This window comes from Candidozyma pseudohaemuli, assembly GCF_003013735.1.
Source record: "Candidozyma pseudohaemuli strain B12108 chromosome Unknown scaffold00003, whole genome shotgun sequence".
Classification (NCBI taxonomy): domain Eukaryota; kingdom Fungi; phylum Ascomycota; class Pichiomycetes; order Serinales; family Metschnikowiaceae; genus Candidozyma; species Candidozyma pseudohaemuli.
Window position 1 is genome coordinate 362091 of NW_020194437.1, and position 13183 is coordinate 375273.

The 13183-nt window shown below is 47.8% G+C and overlaps 6 protein-coding genes across 6 annotated transcripts; 5 read left to right on the forward strand and 1 right to left on the reverse strand.

The window, feature by feature from the left end:
* Positions 1–892: 892 nt before the first annotated feature.
* Positions 893–2248, forward strand: HRT2 (putative methyltransferase; the record flags this gene model as incomplete). Its single annotated transcript, XM_024857321.1, has 1 exon — positions 893–2248. The coding sequence occupies one exon, from the start codon at positions 893–895 to the stop codon at positions 2246–2248; it is 1356 nt and encodes a 451-aa protein (XP_024714457.1).
* Positions 2249–2797: 549 nt separating this feature from the next.
* ASR3 (Asr3p) lies at positions 2798–3130 on the reverse strand (the record flags this gene model as incomplete). Its single annotated transcript, XM_024857322.1, has 1 exon — positions 2798–3130. One exon carries the CDS (start codon positions 3128–3130, stop codon positions 2798–2800), a length of 333 nt encoding a protein of 110 aa, XP_024714458.1.
* Positions 3131–4864: 1734 nt separating this feature from the next.
* Positions 4865–6319, forward strand: STE50 (Ste50p; the record flags this gene model as incomplete). Its single annotated transcript, XM_024857323.1, has 1 exon — positions 4865–6319. The coding sequence occupies one exon, from the start codon at positions 4865–4867 to the stop codon at positions 6317–6319; it is 1455 nt and encodes a 484-aa protein (XP_024714459.1).
* Positions 6320–7501: 1182 nt separating this feature from the next.
* On the forward strand, positions 7502–7999 carry RPL12 (60S ribosomal protein uL11; the record flags this gene model as incomplete). Its single annotated transcript, XM_024857324.1, has 1 exon — positions 7502–7999. One exon carries the CDS (start codon positions 7502–7504, stop codon positions 7997–7999), a length of 498 nt encoding a protein of 165 aa, XP_024714460.1.
* Positions 8000–8933: 934 nt separating this feature from the next.
* Positions 8934–10157, forward strand: C7M61_001933 (uncharacterized protein; the record flags this gene model as incomplete). Its single annotated transcript, XM_024857325.1, has 2 exons — positions 8934–8949; positions 8995–10157. The coding sequence occupies 2 exons, from the start codon at positions 8934–8936 to the stop codon at positions 10155–10157; spliced, it is 1179 nt and encodes a 392-aa protein (XP_024714461.1).
* Positions 10158–10950: 793 nt separating this feature from the next.
* Positions 10951–13128, forward strand: UTP4 (Utp4p; the record flags this gene model as incomplete). Its single annotated transcript, XM_024857326.1, has 1 exon — positions 10951–13128. The coding sequence occupies one exon, from the start codon at positions 10951–10953 to the stop codon at positions 13126–13128; it is 2178 nt and encodes a 725-aa protein (XP_024714462.1).
* Between the last annotated feature and the right edge of the window lie 55 nt (positions 13129–13183).

Genomic DNA, 13183 nt, shown 5'->3' on the forward strand with positions numbered 1-13183 from the left:
TTGGCAAGCTAGTCTCCAGAGTCAGGTGGATAATAAGAGAATAAGGAGATCTCATGTTCGATGATTTCATTCGCTAAAATTGTACAATACTGAAATTATTGAGTCTACCTCCAATGGTCAAGCAACTTGGAGTGCCAAATGATGACTCAAGGGCTTAGTGGCCGAGCCCCCATTGAAGGACTTTTCACTCTAGGACCCAGCCTTGCTCAATTTCAATTTGAACATCGATTCCCATGAAGTGATGTGCCAATTACCCAAATCTGAAATAAAAAGGTCCTTTTTCATCTCACATGGTGAAATCGTAGAGTCACTATCTCAACGCAATGGCTGCGAAAACCATTGTAGGGATGTGGATCAATATATTACACTATCACTTGCCGATTAAATCTAGTCCTAAATCATCAAAACGAAAAACAAAGATTGGAATCATAACAGAAAAACGAAAACAACCGAGAAAACAAGAAATACATCGTGACAGTGTGATATGGTTAACCTGGTTCCGTCCACACAATTCAGTCCTGATCCAGACAAAATAAAGTACATATTTCTTCTTTGATTAAACAGTCAGTCTCCAACACGTAAGTAGAGCCCCTTTCACACTTCAATTCCCTATCCCAAGGCAACTCCCTAACTCTACTACCACTGCTCATACTGATCCAGATTCCGCACATGGTCAGCACACCTTCCAAGCTTCAACCACACAATTCCCCTCAAACCCTTAAATCATAAATTCATCAAACCAAATCCAATCAATTGACAAACCCTAAATCCAATCAAATCACAAAAACTCCAAAAATGGACCCACTTCGGCTCAATTGCACACCCCTCCACCCTGCACTTGCTACCCTCACCTAGATATCACCAAACCAGTCGCAGTCAAATCCCAACCACCATGTCTTTACCATCACCTTCATACAACGACGACCGCAAATCGTTCGCCTACCCTACCGTGCATAAACGCTGGCCCTCCATCATCACACTGGCCATTGAGGATCTTGAAAAACATGCCAAGGAGAACCCAGACACTGAAGGGTGTGTTGAGTTCGTCACAGGTCACCTCAAGACGCTTTTGAGCAACTTCAAGGAAGACAAGCCCGTTGATGCTTTTACTGATGAGGACGTCCAGGCCAAACCGGAGCTCAAGATCTACAACGACGAGTTGAAGAGATTCAACGACGCCAAATTGGTCACATGGCAAACGGGACCATGGCTTTACTTGGAGTGCTACTTGTACCAATTGATCAGCGTGTGGTTCTCCAAAACCAAGAAGCTCCAGAAATACGACATTTTCGAGCCCGCCAAGACCGGCGCCTTCAAGCTGTCTGGAACTGGTGTCGTGGAGCTCTGTCAGAGAGTCAAGTTGCTTTCTCAGCAATTGGCCGAGAAAGAGGCCGACGAGCAGGCCTTGGGCTTGCTTTTCACGGAATTCATTGACATTTCCTTGTGGGGAAACGCCACCGACTTGTCGTTGCTTGCGGGTAACTTCAGTTTGGAGGATATCAAGAGTCTCCAGGGTGCCGAAGTGCGTAAGAAGAACGAGGAGAAGATCATTGTGAATGACACGGAGGCCGCCTGGAAACACTATTTAAGTAGCAAGCGCGAGAGAATCGATATTGTCTTGGACAACTCGGGTTTTGAGCTTTTCGCCGACCTCTGCTTGACCTTGTTCTTGCTTGAGGCCAAGTTGGTGAAGAAGGTGGTGGTTCACTGCAAGCAGATTCCATGGTTTGTCAGTGACACCATGCCCAAGGACTTTGATCTTATCTTGGCCCAGCTCGAGGACACGACATTCTTTGACGAGGTGAAGGAGGACAAGGCATCCCAGGAAGCCATCAAATTCTTCCTCGACAAGTTGAAGCAGTACACCCAAAACCAGCAGATTGGTGTTCAGAGCCACCAGTTCTGGACGTCGTGTGCCAACTACTGGGACATCCCCAAGATCAAGGATCTCTACGAGGAGCTCCAGAAGTCCAACCTTATCATCTTCAAAGGCGACTTGAACTACAGAAAGTTGACTGGCGACTTGCACTGGGACACTACTACCCCTTTCACCACCGCCATTCAGGACTTGGCCTCCTCCGGTCTTCCTGTTTTGCTGTTGCGTACCTGTAAAGCAGATGTGGTTGTCGGGTTGCCTGCTGGGTTGAACGAAAAGCTCATTGAGGAGTACAAGAGCCAGGGCAACGAAATTGGCGAGTTCTGGACCGCCTCCGGTAAGTGGGCTGTGATTTCTTTCTCTAGAGGTTAGATGTGGCTGTGTCAGAGTGGCCAATTATAGAGGCCGGAGGACGAGTTATTTAGGCAGACGAAAATTGATAATGAAGCGATTGACAAGGATTTCTTTGGTTTTTTAAAATGTGCACAAAATCGTTATCAGCGCAGCTCGGGCTTCGATGCATGCTTCTGCGATCAGCATAGATCAAAAGTTGCAGCCATTTACTTTTGAGGGTGTAGAGGCTCTAGGATTCAGAAAAGCCGTCATAATGATATTTTGAATCAGAAATGACCAAATCCGGCTCAAATTACTCTTCACTTTGACGTGTACCAAAATCCTTCCACCGTTCGTTCACCGTTCCATTGTTTTGGGTGCAACAATAGGCAATAACAGAGAATCAACAACATCCAAACAAGCCGTCCCACGAGCCATTAATCACAACAAATCGTATGCATTTCTCATCAAATAACATCAAAACGAAACTTCTCCTCTCAATTGACACTGTCTCTTCACTTGCCACACTTCCTCCGCCACATGGCTCACCTACTACATTCAAACAATTTCAAATCATATATTCCTATTTTACTCGTTCAGCTCCTTCTGCTCAGCAGCCTGCTTTCTCTCCTCGGCCAACTTGGCCTCTCTCTCCTTGGCCTCGGGTTCAACGTCAGGGAACGTTTTTGGGTCTGGAACCGGCTTCTGGTTGTGGTCAAGGATTCTGTGGTGGGGTTTGCTGATTTTCAGCAAAGGAACCTGTTTGCCATTGAGGTCAACAATGAGCTCTTCGTGTTGTTCGGCCATGATTGCAAGGAAGAAAAAAATGGATACACTAAGAAAAAGTAGGTGGTAGGGGGAGATCATTATATCATAAGCTGGGGTAGAAGCAGGCTTGCTGACTAGTGTTGCGCCACCCATGCAGGGCGATCTGGTCACGTGACCCGGAAGGCCTAGGCTAATAAAGGGAGGCAAATGTCACAGGGTCAGGGGTGAATAATAGGGGTCTGGTGGCGAAGGGGGCGGATAATAATGGGGTTTGTTGATTTTTGGATTTTTGGATTTTATTGATTTTTGGAGAAAGTGGGGAATTGGCATGGTGGGATCAATGAGGGGCAATTTGGCTGGAGGGGCATGGATGGTGGTTTTTCGGTTGCTAGGTGTGTAGTCGGGAGTTTTAAAAGGAGGTGGTGTTTTTGATGTTTTGTAATTTTGGGCTTTTGGGATTTGGAGGTGAAGGAGGTGGATGATGGGTGAATGAGTATGCTATTTATATAAGCTTTTACGAGGTTTAGTAGTGAGGCGGTGGTGGGCTAAATGGCTGCGAAATGGCTGCAAACCGAGACGGACCAGAGCAGTGGCACAATTTTTCGGGAATTTTTCGGGAATTTTTCCTATCTACAAAATGGGTTTTTGTAAATTGTGTGACGTCACTTGCACAGTGAGTGTTTTCAATACAGCAGAATCAGACTTCTGAATGACGTCTCGCGTATTGCAATGACAACGGCTTGTTGACAACGGCTTGTTGACAACGGCTTGTTTAGCTTCGGAGAGTAACAAGGCACGTTGCTCAATAACTATTGGTCATTTTGGCAAATGTTAAAGAGCTAATCGTGTCTCCGTCACGACTCCGAAACATACAGATTCATGAAGCTCATTTGAAGAATGAGAAGCGTACCAGGCTTACTGTTGCAGAAATTAGCATTCCACAAGGAACGACTACAATGCCGGCCAGGCAAAAGTCGACCTTTTGAACCCCCGAGTCCCTGCAAAACCCACGGTGAAACCAATGCTTCAATGCTGCCAAGTTCTCAGACCTTCTACAGATCGTACAAGCCGTCTGACGAAACTTCGGTTGCAGCGATCCACGCTATCCGAATACTAATGCGTGGGTGAGACATGATCTAAGTGCAACCGTTGGAACACAAAGCCAGTTTCAGGAATTGGCCGCTGGAATGTTGATGAAACGCATGGCTTGGGTGCATAGGTAACCGTCAGTTGGGTTAGTTGATTCCGATGGGCACAATACTTATGACTCAAAATTACCATAAATAACGAAGGACAACCCAACTAACTTCAAGAAGCAAAACTCAATTAACGATCTGAATACCCAATTCTAATGCTCTCCACAATCGCTGTTAATGCACAGATCCGCCTACCTTTTGGCTGCGAAACATACCAGCAGCCTAGCCGTATACATGCAGCCATTTCTCTAAATAACCTTATCTCCAAATCCAGCCCAAATATATAACCTTAAGTAGACAAAATGACACCACCTTTTGCTCGAAACTCACCGCCATCTCCAAATCTAGACCTCTCGCCTCAAGCCGAATTTGTCACTTTTTCCGCCGAAATTACCAAATCGGACTGTGCCACCCCAATAAAAAAAACAGCAATGGGTCACGTCTCCTGCCTGGGCTATTTCTGGATCTTGGCTAGGTCTTGTGCGTGTATGTATCAGTGCGGTATGTATCAGAAGCACGAAACTCAACGGATCATCTTTCTATATAACTGATTCACAGCGAGCCTTAACAACAAAAACAAGGAGAGGTCAATTCCATGAACTACGAGTGAAAGGCATAAGACGCGTCACCTACTACTTTCTCGCCACACATCCTCAACAATCACATCCATCTAGCTTCCACAAACCCCACCATGGAACTGTTTCTTCAATGGGATCCAGCCCAGGTGCTGTCGTATCTTAAGGGGCACATTGGCCACGACTTCAGCGCTACCTTCATAGAAAACAACATCGACGGTCTGCTTCTTCCCTACATCACAAGCGACCATCTACGTGAATTGGGCATAGAGCCTTTGGCTACAAGACTCCGTGTCAAAAGGGCCATTTTCTCCTTGATCTCGGGGGACAATGGCTTGCCTACGGGCCTCCCCTCGGGCTCGAAGCCAGGAACCCCTGGAATCTCCAACGCAAACACCCCAGGTTCCATGAGCTACGCTAACACGCCTACTACGGCCAGTTTTGCTCAGGGATTGCTTGTAAATAACCAGTTTTCTGTGGAGGCGCTAACGCTCTGCCAGATACTCGTTCAGGACATCTTCAAGCGTGCCTCCCAGACCTTATCCACGGCTCCTCCCGCCCTGACCACTCCGGGATCGGCCATTCTGAACTCGTCCATGCTAGGGCTGTCGTCTCTGGCATCCTCAGACGACATTCGCAAACTCAACGAGAACTTTATAAAACTCAAGGCGGACTTGAACCCGGTGATCCGGTTGATCAAGGACTCTAAGCCGCTCCCCACACCTACTCTAGACCCTGGTGTGCCTGCGCAACTGCCTACTCTGCTGGTGAACTCGAAGAACGAGCAGGATAGCGGCTCAAACCCCGGCACTGTGACCCATGCCGATTCGCTTACTCCAGACGCTCCTCCCAGTGTTCCAGAGGGAATGACCCACTCGACTTCAACCAACTCAGTGAGCTCGAATCTCCATGACTCGCTTTATTCACAGCACCCTTCGAGCCCCACGCAGTCCCGTCGTCTTTCCTCGGGCTCTGTGCTCTCAATGGGTGTCGGCAAAATCACCGATATGGGCAAACTGTCCCTGTCGCACCGTTTATTTAGTAAACCTCGTTTGGTGGAGTCTCGTCTGGCAGTTGCGAGTCCGGGTGATGACAGAGCGCTGCCACGAGAGATTGACGAGCTCAAGAGAAGCGAATCCTTGCTCAAATCGAGAAGGAGCTCCTCTTCGGTACTCAGCCCAACGTCGCATTACTTCCACGGTCATGGAAACCAATCCAAAGTCTCGCACGGAAGTCTGCTGAACTTGCTGACGCCAAACCAGGGAACACAACCGCTCAAGCAGCTCAAGGCATCCTCGGACGATACATGTCTCAAGGTACTTCAGCAAGCGATGAAAAGGCACCATATACCGAGAAACCACTGGAGCAAGTACGTTTTGGTGATTTGCTACGGTGACAAGGAACGTATCTTGAAGCTCACCGAGAAACCCGTTATTGTTTTCAAGGAGCTTCAGGAGCACGGAAAGAACCCTGCTATCATGTTGAGGGAGCTAGCGTCCGCTGCGCCGGACGAAAACGACAAATATGAGGACTCTCGTATCGGCGATGACATCCCCGGAGGAACGCTCTAGCCGGCTACATATACACATTTCATTATACCCATGCATCATTGTTTAATTTGTTTATGATAAAGAACTGAAATAGGAAGTGTCCGATTGTAGTGTAGAAGATCACAACTCATTTGGTGGTTTTTGTATTGTAGGTGGGTTGCCTTGATGGTGTCAGATAATCTCGTAAAAACGCACCGCGTGCATCAAGCGGCATACACCGACGTCACTGATAAGATGCAGCGAATAAACCTGGAAAACATATATATCTAATCTCAAGTAAATTCGAAAGGGTTGCATGATTGATATTGCGACAAATTCTATATTTTGTATTAGCAAAGAGACTTGAGGATGTCAGCGATCTAATAGAAGCACGAAAGAAGCATCTACATTAAAGCAAAAGCGAAAAAAAATACAAGTATTAGACTGAAAGTTATGAGTTTAGAAAACTCTAAGTCTCCTTGGTGATAATAACTAGCAATCTGTAGTCTAAATCATCGACTTGAGGACATTTTGTATGAGTGGATAGACACTCTTCATCAGCAACAGCAAAGTATATTGCACCTCCTCGGCCCGCTGCCAACCCCTTTTTTAAATAATTCAGTTTTAAGAGAACTTTGAACGTAAGCATTAATTTAAACTACTACAGTTTGTTGAATGAAACTTGTGAGCCATCTCTGTCAACGTGTGTTACGCTCCTCACGAACGGTTCTCTGTTATAAATAAACCAACGGGAATGTAACTATTGATAATCATCTGATTCACTAAACCATTCGATAGACAGCTTTGAGCACCCAAGCACTTACTTCTAAACCTCATTTCAGTAGCATCCTTCCCTGTCTCAGACCATTTGCAGCCACCTCAATCACCGGCATGTTTCGATGAACTCCTTCCCTTATTGGCCTAACAATTACAGTCATGCTTTATTGAATACAAAATCGCTGAATTCGTCCAACGCTTTGGCTTCCTTTGCTGGGTCCCCGTCGTCGACACCCCAACTCCGTTAGGGCTGGAGCCCTAACGCGACTGCTGGTCGAAAAATACCTGTACATTACCCTGGGCGCACCAACCAACCCCAACCGGACCCACCCATAGTTAACAGAAAAGAAGCGATGGGTCACGTGCCTCCGGTGCAGCGCTCGCTAGTGCTAAAATTTTTGCAAAAAAAATCCAGTTTCCTCTCACCCATATCTTCAAGTCAATACCATGCCTCCAAAATTCGACCCTTCTGAAGTGAAGTTCTTGTACTTGAGAGCCGTCGGTGGTGAAGTCGGTGCTTCCTCCGCCCTTGCCCCAAAGATCGGTCCTCTCGGTTTGTCCCCAAAGAAGGTTGGTGAAGACATTGCCAAGGCCACCAAGGACTTCAAGGGTATCAAGGTCACTGTCCAGTTGAGAATCCAGAACAGACAGGCCACCGCCTCCGTTGTTCCATCTGCCTCTTCTCTTGTCATCACTGCCTTGAAGGAGCCTCCTAGAGACAGAAAGAAGGAGAAGAACGTCAAGCACAGTGGTAACATTCCTCTTGACCAGATCTTCGAGATCGCCAGACAGATGAGAGAGAAGTCTTTCGGTAAGACTTTGGCTTCCGTCACTAAGGAGATCTTGGGTACTGCCCAGTCTGTTGGCTGCCGTGTTGAGTTCAAGAACCCTCACGACATTATTGAGGCCATTGACGCTGGTGAGATTGATGTTCCAGAAAACTAGGTGTAATACATAGGGTAATATATTTACGTCACAGAAGAAGTGTTTGCGAGCCGTTTGGTGAGTTCAAACTGTAGAATGGTGGGTGTAGTGGTCTAGCTAGAGGAGTGGACACAATAGAAGGGCACAGAACTAGCTTGAATCAGCTTGGATGAAAACAGGGATTATCTAGCTCATTGACTTCAGATACGCTGGGTTCGGAGTGTGTTGATGCTTTTACCGAAAAGAGCGAGTCGATTATGGTGGTTATAGTGCTACCAATTGCATTAAGCCAGCCGTATGAAGGCCGCCGTATGATTAAATTGTGAAAGCTGATATACCCAAAAGACGTCTGGGAATGTTAAATCAGAGAAAACGTAAAGCACCAATACGGCTGTACCAGATCAGCTGTTATAGAGCTCTGAACCACACTTATCATTTGCCTTGTAAGTAAACCGGACCAAAGCTTTTTTAAGCGTAGATTGTCAACATTGAGTTCCTAGTCCACCTTTAATATCATCTCAATTTCCCTCTAGCCCTAGTCCAACTAGCATACACCGATCGGCTCTCCATTGGATCCTCGGCATCTGTCAACTTACACACTTTCAAAACCACAAATTCCGACCGTAACAAACAAATCCACCCCTTTTAAATCTTCAAAACCTCTTTAATCACAAAACCCTCTCTAAGCCCCAAAAAGTCCAAACTCTATTATCGCCCCTCGGTCTATCCAGTTTGCAACCACCGCACCAGAACCCCACGCCAAACACCCACACTCGGGCCAAATCCCCAAAATAACTAGATATTCCAAATCACCCACTTTCAATCTCCTGGAATCTCCCCTTTATTTATAATCTTCCTCTCCAAAATACCCCAGGGTCGGTTCCCCACAGTCTGGGGTCTCACGTGCATCCGGCGCACTATCTGTTTACTCCAGATACCAACTACTCTCTTCCTCATGTCCGACCCAATCGGTATGTCTAACCTTGCCTAAATCTCCCAATAATTACTAACTTCAGATCGTGTATTTGTGAAAGCAATCACCACAATTCGGGCGCTATCTTCCCGTTCCAACTATGGCACTTTACCCAGACCTCCAGCAGAAAACAGGGTCAAACTCTATGGACTCTATAAACAAGCCACCGAGGGCAACGTGGTAGGAATTATGGCCAGACCTCAAGGCCACACGCTCGAGGACGAGGGCGCCAAAAAGAAATGGGACGCTTGGAAAAGAGAAGAGGGCCTCTCGAGGACAGAGGCCAAGAGACAATACATTCTGTATCTTATTGAGACCATGCGGGTGTACGCGAGCGGCACCTCGGAAGCCAGGGAGTTGCTTGGGGAATTGGAGTATTTGTGGGACCAAATCAAGGATGTGGAGTTTAGTGACGATGAAGAGCCTGCCAGACGGTTCCAGAGCCCGTTCCAGCAACAGCAGCAGCCATACGAGCCGGTCAACCGGTTTGTTTCCAAGCTGCCGGATTTATCCCAGGTCGACCAGTCAGACAGGCTACTGTCGGGAACCCCTTGGCCCATCGGCAGCACGTACCTGGCGCTGGTGTCAAATCAACAGTACCGCAGCAACTTAGAGCAGATCTACTCGCACCTGACCCGTAATACCCAGCTTCTGTTGAGCGAGTACGTGCAGCAGCAGCGCAACAAGGGTGCCCAGTCGGTCTACTCCATGTCCGGACGCCGTGGTATCGCCAATGCGGGTTCAGTGGGGAGCACGGGCCGTCAGGAAGGAAACGTGCCAGAAGCAGCGCTTGAGGATTTCCGCAACTGGCAGGGTGAAATCAACACCATCGTCAATAAGCTTTCGAAGGAGTTTTTGGGGCGTAAGTCAAGCGGCAGATCCGCCTCGTCTCTGCTGGAACTGGAGCCGGAGCTGGATCTCGATCCCAAGGAGCGCATCAAGCGCCGTGTGGTGCATGTGCTTCGTCTTGTGGGTGTCCAGGCGTTGCATTTCTTAAAGAACTTTTCTATCAGTGTGGTTGCACTTCTCTTCCTTGTGTGGTGCATCAAGCGCAATGTGGTTGTGGAGCTGACGCTTGTCAAGCAACAGCTCGACTCCACGCGACGCAAAAAGGAGCTTGTGGTGAACATGATCGTCAATACCGATGAGAACAAGTGGTTTGTCCGCTTACTCTCCTTCATCAATAGCTTCGTCGGCTTCGTCTAGCCGCTCCATAGATTATATAAAGCATTATGAGCAATGAAAAGCGGCAGTGTAGGGGATGGATAAGGCTTGATTTTGCAGGTTATAAAAAAGTCAAGGAATCTTTTACTGGAGATCTTGGTCTCAATTGAAGACTTGTGGGCTCAGTTGTCTCAGATTCATGCCTTAAAACTTGTGATTGTTACTGAACTTGCCTGTTGAAGAGTAATTGCTTCAAAATTTGAATCCATTCCAATCTACCAATTTGGCGAAACCTTTCAAGACTTCATAGTTTGAGTCCAGTACAATAAATCAAACTGGCAAAACCTTTGAAGACACTCTTTTATCCGCTTGTGTATCGAGTAATGGTCTATCAGATCATGATTCCGCATCTATATCCACAGCACAATCTGACAATCGTCAACAACACAAGGGACTAAATTCGGTGGAAATAAAGAAAAGATTAATCGTCGCTTTCAATTCAGTTGCAAACAATATATGAAACTGACACGCTATAGACTGCTTCTCTTAATGTAAGTAGTGCTGATGCCTGCGATGCACATGTCCATCAAGCATGTAAATCAAACATGATAAAATCAGATTCGCCAAACAACACCATTCTTCCAATAGCCTACAAAACAGCAGAATCAATAAAATTTAACCCTCCAAACCAGGTACCTGTTATAACTCTCCAAAACCAGACTTCCAGGTGTGCACGTGACCTGGGTGCAAAAATTGTAGAGGCATCGAGCAGCCATGCACACCATCATCACGAACTACAAACTCACCTCTCCAATTTCCACACAAATCCCCCAGTATGGATATTCACAGGTGCCGTTTTGTGGACTACACGCCGCACAGCGTCACGGCGCTAGCGTTTTCCCACACGCTGGCCGTCTCGGGCCATCCTCCCAAGGGTCTTAGAATGGCTCTCGGAAGATCCAATGGAGACATTGAAATCTGGTCTCCTCGTGCCAACTGGACCCACGAGATGACGCTACCGGGTGCACGCGGACGTACTGTCGAGGGCTTGGTCTGGGCAACGCCAAAAAACGGAAACGCCTGCCCTAGGCTCTTTTCCATAGGAGGAAGCACATACATCACCGAATGGGATCTCCGTACGCTCCGGCCCAAGGCCAACTACGACTGCAATGCCGGTGTGATTTGGTGTATTGACGCCAACGAGGCAGGAGACCGTTTGGCTGTGGGCTGTGACGACGGAAGTGTTGTTTTGGTGGACATCTCTGGAGGACCAGGAGTGATGGAACACCACATGATCTGCCAGAGACAGGACCAGCGTGTGTTGGGGCTTGCTTTTTACGGAAAGGACATGGTCGTGGCCGGCTGTGCTGACGCCCTGGTTCGCTGTTGGCTGGTTAAAGAGGACGATGCTGATAGAGGCCGTATTGTGGGAACCATGAAGGTGGACCGCAGCAAAACAGAGTCCACGCTCGTGTGGACGGTGGTGGCGTTCCCAGAACGTGGCCAGTTCGTCACCGGTGACAGTACCGGTTCCGTGAAGGTGTGGGACGCTAAGAACTACACCATGGTGCTGAACTTCAATGCTCACGAAGCCGATGTGCTCTGTTTGGCCAGAAACGCCGCCGGTGACAAATTCTTCTCTGCGGGTATTGACAGAAAAATCCACCAGTTTACCTGCCTCAGGCCCCGTGCTGAGCCTAAGAAGCAGAAGGCCCGCTGGATCGATAACGGCAGCAGACTCATGCACGCCAACGACGTTCTGGCCATGGCTATCTACGAAAGCAAGAGTTTTGGCGTGCTCGTCAGCGGTGGCGTTGAACGTTCTTTTATCGTGCAAGAAACGGAGCTGTTCGAAAACGGCCCATTCAAGAAAATTCTCATGGACCAGCAGGTTTCCAACATATACGTTCACCCACAGAGCCGCCTTGTGGCGCTTTTCCAGGACCAGACTGTCAAGATCTGGGCCTTGGCGGACCACAGACACAGGCTTGTGGCTAAGCTTACATTGGCTGACGACGACAATATCACCAGTGTCAGCATAGGCGAGGAGTTTGAAGATGGAAAACAGTACTTGGCTGTTGCTACCATCAACCTGGTGAAAGTGTTCACTTTGGAGCAGCAGGGCCCCAAATTGGCTGTTACCAAGATCCGTGACGACGAGTTTGACGCTGCTGTTGCTGGTGCAAAGAAGGTGTGGGTCTATAAATCCTCCAAGCTCCTCGTATTGACGCCAGAAAACGAGTTCTACAAATTCAGCATTGACAAAAAAATTAATCTCGTCGACGAAGTTGACAGTGTCGACGAGGGTAGCGAAACTGCCGTGGTTAAAAGCGGCATCGACTACCTCAACAGCGTTCGCTGTGTCTCCATTTCACCAGACCACACGAAAATCGTGGTTGCCAGATTCAACGATGCCGTTGAGGTGCTTCCACTCCAAGGCAAACAAAAGCCTTTCCTTTTGACCAAGCCTTCCACTTCGGTGCATCTCATGGATGTCACTTCAGACAATACTGTCGTGGTGATGACGCAAGAAAACAAAATCTACGAATTTATTCTCAAACTGGGCGGCCGTCTTTTGTCGGAATGGTCCGAGAGAAACTCCGAAAATGTCCCTCTGGCGCTTCTCAAACAAGCCCAGAAACCCATGGGTCTTTTTGTAAGCGACAAGAGAGTGTGGGTCTACGGCAGCACCTGGATGGCATTCGTGGACATGACGAAAAATTTAAGACATGCTGTTTCCCGTGGTTCCAACAAGAGAAGCCACAATGGTCTCAGCATCAACGATGAAGAAGATATCGGAGAGCAGATCGTCAAGGATCTTGTGAAAAACGACGACGAGGATGAAGAGATGGTGGACGATGACGACAAGGAAAAGCCCGCTTTCTGGATAACACAAAAGTACAGACCCATTCTCAAGGTGGCTGCTGTGCAGCAGGACTTGTTGGTGGTGGAGAGAGACGCATTTGCATTGCCCCAGGCGCTGGCCTTTGATGTGCCCGTCTACCGTGTTTAAATAGACACATTCTGTAATAGAACTAGCATAGAGAAGCGGTGTAGAACTACAGCGA